Raw genomic sequence first — 7,337 nt, forward strand, 5'->3', positions numbered from 1 at the left:
AGACTAGTAGCTTATTGTCCTACTGTTTTTTGGAGAGCTAGGATGTTACTCATGCGAATAGGTAATGAAAGCCGATATGCAACAACAGATTGCTTGGTGTTGAGAAAATAAGTGCGGCCAGCCCCAGAACAGGCCATGCCCACTTTTTCTAAGACCACGACCCCTGAAGATTAGGCCACACTCCTTGCCCCACAATAGCTGAGTCTGAGTCACAGGCTGGGACGGGGGTAGGGCGAGTAGGGGATTTCACACACCTGGGTCAGAAGAGAAAACAGCTGCGGTGCTTGGGGTTGGTATGCAGCAGCGATGGCAGCAGTCGGAGGGGGTGTTGTTCCTCTCATTTAGGATCTTGAGTTATAAAGTACGACCATCCCATAGGTGGGCTACCAGGTGTTCTTTTTTTTTTACGGTTTTTTTTTATTAGTTTATTTTTAATTAGAGAGTCATCGTGAGGGTACAGTTACAGATCCATACATCTTTGTGCTCATGTTTCCCCCATACAAAGTTCGAGAACCCATCTCTTCACCAGTGCCCATCCTCCAACACCAGTAAACCCAACATCCCTCCCCCCCTCCCCAGTCCCGTCTCCCCCCACCCCACCCTGCCACTATGGCAGGGAATTCCCTTTTGTTCTCTCTCTCTACCAGGTGTTCTTTTGATGTTTGGTGGAAGCAGTTGGTAACTGCTCTAGTCCAGCAAAATACATAAGGTAGAACATATATGTAATATAAACTTAAGGGGAAGATTGAGGGGGACAAGATATATTAAAGGAAAACTTGCGAAGGATAGTGTGCAAATAAGCTCTTCTCTGATAAATCTTATGGAGTCCAGGTCCTTATGTCTATAGATGCATGTAAATATGTTATAGAAGAAACAATATTCTGACTGATAGACTGAATACTGTATCACGTTAGTGTGATGTCTTGTTGGGACAGTTTAGGTACATTCGGGGTTATAGATAATATATTAATAATTATCCTGTGCTTATAAATGCTTATAAATTGTTCTATTAATTATAAATCTATTCATCACTTGGCATAGTAAAGTTAATGACACTCACAGTGGACATACATTGTACAACTGTGTGCTAGAGCATGAATCATATAAGTAAATGCTATCAAAGATTCAATGGATGCAAAAACAATTTGAATTTTGCTCCAGAGACAAAGCTGAGAGAAGTCACTTGACTTATTGAGAACCAAGAGTGAATGGCTGACAGAGTCTGGCATCTGGTCCTGTCTGGAAAGACATTGGCTGCACTGAAGCTGGAGCATATCTCAGTATTCCTCCCTCCAGCTGGAACTCTGGGCAGGCAATCAACTGTCAGGATGCCCCTGATACCTCGGTCACTCTCAGTTTGCTTCATAGGCTCAGTGCTTCCAGTCCACACACAAGCCCCTCCCCATATCTCACTGGACTGAGGCAATTATCCTACTTTCTCCTTAACTAGGAGCTTTGGGACCTTTCACTTAGCCTTCTCCATGTTTATAAAGTTCTATTCTTATTTCTTGGGTCAAGGACGGACACAGAAAGCCCAGACATTTATGGGTTCACAGATGCTTTCTTCTTGCTCATTTTTTCCTGTGTTCTAGGACAGAAGCTGATCAGAATTTTAATTGAATACAAGATTAGAATTTGCTGAGCTACCAAGAATTGCTGAGGTTGGACTGAGCTGGTTTCTAGGTGAGCAAAGTGTCTCATGTGCTTGGAGGTCTGTACATGCATTTACTGTTCAGTGCTATGTGCGGATACCTCCTTTAATGATGTGGATACATGAATATTTCTTCAAAATTTGTGTCTCTATATGTTTGACACGTAACTTACAGTATAGATTTTAAAAAGAGAGAAGAGAGAGTGAGAGAGATTAGAAGACAGAGATGTGCTAATGAATTATAATCATTGTCCCACAATAAGACCACATGCACCAAATTAGCAACCGTTAAGCAGATGCAGAGCAGTTCTAAGTGTGGTTTGGAGTCTCATCATCAACTATCAAAAATCTGACACTCCTTTAATCACTTCCATATTCTGTTCTTTTACACAAATAACAGAGTTAGTGAAGACATTGCAGCATCTGAATAGAAAGATGTGTGCTCACCATGAAGTAAAATTTCTTTAATAGACCCATGACCAGAATAGGGGAAGAAGCTTGAAATCAAGCTCGAGGAAGTTTGGAATCCCTCAAGTAATCTGAGGGATGCTGCAATATGCAATATTTCATTTTGTTTATGGGTTATCTTCATGTGTCACACTAAAGTTGATGTGTTTGTGAGTAATTGATGATGTCTAATTGGCAGGTAGTATTTTAGTTGGTGTTATCTCTGTGAACAAATGCAGCCTCCTTGCCTCACCGACAGCTACTTTAGATTCTGTCAGTAGTGGCTATTATATTGCATTGAGCATGTGTTCTTATATGCTTTTCACCTCTAATAGGGTGCCACACACTAATTCCTAGGACACCAATAGCTCAGTCGGTCAGTAGGGATCTAACCATTAGCCTGTACTTGTTTGAATTTCCTAAGGTTCAGTTTCCAACTGGTAAAGAAAGAGGAACTAATTCTTGATCACAATGCTATTTTGAGAACGAAATTGGACTATGTACAACATTAGTAAGCACCATACTTGTCATGTAATCAGTTCTCAGTATATAATCAATAAAACACAAGGGGAATTTTATTGTGTTTCTCCAAACCAAGTGTTTTTACTTAGACATTGTTATTTCTCCACTACCAAGTGCAGTCCAGGTAGAAGTCTAGAGAGTACAAGCCAACATGAACTCCCTTTCATACTTTGCTGCTATAGCTTGAACCCGTGCTCCTGCATCATGGACCAATTATCTTTTAAATTATGTGTGATTTAAGTTTCCAGGGTGATTTACTAGTGCTTTCTTATTTCTCATTCTCCACTCAATGATACTGTATCACAATTTATAAATCAGTGATAAGAAAGTGCCACCTTAGAGGTCATTAATGGAGAGGATCAGTGTCCTTAGCAATTCATAGATCTTTGGACTAGATGATCTGTTGTCTTTCTCCAATACATGAATACAAAAGCCAGTGAAGATTCCCTCCATAAACTTGCCACAAGAAAGGGCCATCTTTGGCGGATGGAGTGGGCATGTTGAATGGCAGTAGGATAGTTTAGGGACAAACACGACAATAATGGTTGGGAATTGTGTAAACACACAAGAAAAGAAAGAGGAGGGTACCACACCGGGCACAGGGCAGCAGCACTCTACCTTTCCTGCTGCCCACTTTTGGTAGTCTCCAGCCACTTCCCCCACCCTGGGGAGGTTGATGGCGATGATGAGGCACGCGAAAGAAGGAATGGAGCCAGGCTGGTTGGTCTCAGTTGCAGTTTATTCCATTCCCATCTCCATTCTCCTCTGATTCTCCTCCTGCTTCTTCCTCCCCTATGCTACTTCATTCTCCTTCTCTTGGATCTGGATCTCGTTCTAGCTTCTCTAGATCTAGTACTGGGACTGGCCCCCAGCCCACTCTTTCAGCCTAACTAAATCCCAAAGCCTGAGGGGTTGGGGCTTACACATAGATGTGGTCACAATCAATAGGGGTAAAGTTCTTTTCCTCAGGGGAAGCTGCTTCCAGGACAGATTCTCTTCCAGCAGGACAACCCACCCAAGGGTGGAATCCCATGGGTGTGTTTCTCCTCTCTCCTTGTCCAACTAACATATAAGTATTCATAATATTAATCATTTTGTATTGACATAGCAAGAGATGCATTAAGCTTATAGAATTGCTCTCCTGGGGTCATCTCGATCTCAGACTACAGTGCTCAGGCCATATTAGTCTTTCCTATCCCTAGCAGGGTCCTATCTCGTCATTGCTTTTGGATCATGACATGACATGTCCATGACAAAGCTCTTAATATATAGTTAAGCATTAGGCACTTTGGCCAGGCCCATCTCGATGCCTGGGTAGCATATAACTCACCGCTTGCCCTGGATCCATCCCATCCCTTGTCGGGAATCTCCTTTTGGTGGTACTAGGGAGTAAGAGCAGCTGAGGCTTAAGTCGAGAAAGCAGATGCCCGGGAGTAAATAATCTTCGAAGCCAATTAAATCCCATGGTACCAAAGCATATTAACAACTGTCTTTCTTTGTCCATGCAAAAAGGACACTGCTTTAAAGTAAACTATTCAAAAGACATAAGGAGAGGAGAAAGGCAATATTAACTTACAATACAAGTTCAATGTCCTAGAAAGGTCTGACCTTACAAATGAACAGAGTCTGATTAGGGGGAAAAGCTGACTAACGGGTTGGGGAAGAGAGCATAGAAGTGATTACAGATAAACAAAGGAATGGGGGTGAGTCGGGAGCACTTTGATGGGTGTGACCCGATATACCTAAGCTCCTTGTGGCAAGGAGAACAGGACATACCAATGTTGTCTTAAAAATGTTTAGAGAAGATTACCAGATAAGCCCAAACTCTGTGGCAAGGGAGAAAGGACAAACCAGTGATATCCTACAAGAATGATCATTTTGGGCAGGCACTGAGTGTTGAAGTAGGTAAAGACATAATATTAACTTAATTTGATAATCTTTCATTATCTTTATTGCAGAACCTAAGGCCCAAAAGAGAATGGTGTAGGTTTGGAGGAAAACTCAGACCAATGATGGTCCTATCCTACACTCTTTCTCCAAACTGGTGAATGGATTTGTGTTGGAATGCTATATGACAAAAACCAAATTATGGACAAATTTATAACTGTATATATCACTGTTTTTCAATTTTTTAAAGAGAGATTTACTGCACAGCAGTATGTTTCATAATTCCCACCCTCAGACTAAATTTCCAAAGAAATATCAAACCTAGAGTCTACATAACAAACCTATATGACCACAATTTGAAATTGCTTTTTCACACCTGTAATAGGAAGGGCAATATATTATGCCATGTAAACCATAAAATATCAATATGTAGTTATTTGAAATAAACTGCATAAATTGAAGTTATCTAAGCTGATACTTTTGAAAAATCTACAGTGATATCACATACAATTGTGGTTATCCTAAATAATGAGTGGAAAAGAGACACATAATGAGTAAGACACAGACTCTTACTGAAGATAAATTGTCATTTTACCTGCTGTATTTATGAGTGATACAGCTATGCAACTTTAGATAATTTATCTTTTGTTCTTCATATTTAGAAAAAACAATGTAGTGCTGAATTCATACTTTGGTTAAGATTTTTAAGATATATGTAATACCCATAAAATAATGCGTGCTATTGGGTAAGTTGATGGCCAATATTTTATTTATTTATTTTAAATTCTTATCAGTGAATCACCGTGAGGTACAGTTACAAACTTATGAACTTTTATGTTTGCATTTGGTTTACATTCCCCCACAAGTGCCTTCTATATCCCGCTGCCCTTTCCCCCAGCAAGTGTAGCCAGATTCGAAACTGTGGAGCAAACCTTCTGGCCCTTATCTATGTTATAATTGATTAAGTGTTGGTCTCTCATTCTGTTATTTTATATTCTTCAAATGAGTCCAGCTATTCTATGTCTGTTCCTCTCATTCTGATTCATTTCACTTAGCATGATACTCGGCATGTTGATCCACTTGTGCTAGAAATGATGAAATCATAAAAACATTTTTTGTATTAGCAAAAAAAAATTGCCTCACAACGAAATTTTACTACTGATGTTAGAGTATAATGTACCACTGGAACATGAATGGTACAAACTGTGGTTTATGTAACCACACGTGATTAGTTAAAATTTAATACTCTCACATACAGTTGGCCTTACTATGATGTTACACTACTCACTCCCGTACTATATTTCCCTCTTTCTTTTACTCCAGTGAAGAAAAAAGCAGCATGTTGAGAGAGAATGAGACCAGAGTTTCTGAATTTCTTCTCCAGGGGCTCCCTGTTCCACCAGAACGTCAGGGTTTGTGCTTCATCCTCTTCCTGCTCATGTACCTGACCACGGTATTGGGGAACCTGCTCATCATCCTGCTCATCCGGATGGACTCTCGTCTCCACACCCCCATGTACTTTTTCCTCAGTGTCTTGGCTTTCGATGATTTGACTTACTCCTCTGTCACTGTCCCCAAAATGTTGATGGACATGAAGACGAATCACAAATCTATCCCCTACGCAGGGTGCATTTCTCAGGTGTTTTTTTTAATAATCTTTGGTTGTTTTGAAAACTTCCTTCTTACAGTGATGGCATATGACAGGTATGTGGCCATCTGTCAGCCGCTCCACTACACCACCATCATGAGGCAGGAGCGATGCATTGCTCTAGTTACAACATCCTGGATCCTCAGTTTCTTCTACTCTTTGATGCACACCCTCCTTTTGGCCAGAGTTTCCTTCTGTGACAACATTACCATTCCCCACTTCTTCTGTGAAATCATTCCTGTCCTAGAGATAAGCTGTTCAGACATTTCACTCAACCAGCAGGTCATGTACATTGTCGGAGGGATTTCTTTTTATCTGCCATTCTTCAGTATCTTGGGCACTTACATCCGAATATGGGCCACTGTCCTGAAGAATCCCTCTGCTAAGAAATTCTTCAAAGTCCTTTCTACCTGTGGTTCCCATCTGCTTGTTGTGTCTTTATTCTATGGAACTGTTTTTAAAGTTTATTTTTTATCCTCCTCCTCTTCTTCAAATAATAAAGACATAATTGCTTCTGTGATGTACATGATAGTCACCCCCATGCTGAACCCTTTTATCTACAGCTTGAGAAACAGAGATATAAAACAAGCCCTATATTTGCTCGCTAACAGAGTCAAGTTCTGTAGTCAAAAAACTTAATGTGAGTATATTAACTAGTGTGAATTCAAATAATCAAAGAGACTATCATCCTAGACAATCTATTCTTTGTGTTCAGTTGTAATTGTGTTCATATACGTCTCTGAGATATTGACATATTTATTCTCACTCTGCTAACATACACAGGTTTATTCCCCAGACTGACTTTCAGGGACTGACATTTACTGGACACTGATTTGAGACTATGATGCCTTATTTCATTATGTTTAGGACATGGTATTTGGAGAGTAGTAAAGATACCAAAAACAGGAATAAAGAAGAAAACAGCACCAAGTCTACTAACTCTCCTAGCAATACCATACTTTTTTCTTTATATTGTAAGCATGCTGGAAATTATGTACGTAAAGATTGTCAGAATAAACTAATTGGTTATATAAATCAGATTTCCTGTTAAAAAATTCTGAAATTCCCATTCAAAACTTTCAAGGACAACTTTGGTTGTACTTATAAGTAAGGAATTTTGCCATTTTCAACTAATTCTGTTATTTCTAATAAATATATTATTTTTAAATGTTAGATGTGTTT

General features: G+C 39.7%; 1 protein-coding gene across 1 annotated transcript; it reads left to right on the forward strand.

Moving 5' to 3' along the window:
- The first annotated feature begins 5,846 nt into the window (after positions 1-5,846).
- On the forward strand, positions 5,847-6,794 carry LOC101543761 (olfactory receptor 1J4-like). The gene has a single exon (XM_004613541.2). It carries the CDS (start codon positions 5,847-5,849, stop codon positions 6,792-6,794), a length of 948 nt encoding a protein of 315 aa, XP_004613598.2.
- The last annotated feature ends 543 nt before the right edge of the window (positions 6,795-7,337 follow it).

This window comes from Sorex araneus, chromosome 1, assembly GCF_027595985.1.
Source record: "Sorex araneus isolate mSorAra2 chromosome 1, mSorAra2.pri, whole genome shotgun sequence".
Lineage (NCBI taxonomy): Eukaryota > Metazoa > Chordata > Mammalia > Eulipotyphla > Soricidae > Sorex > Sorex araneus.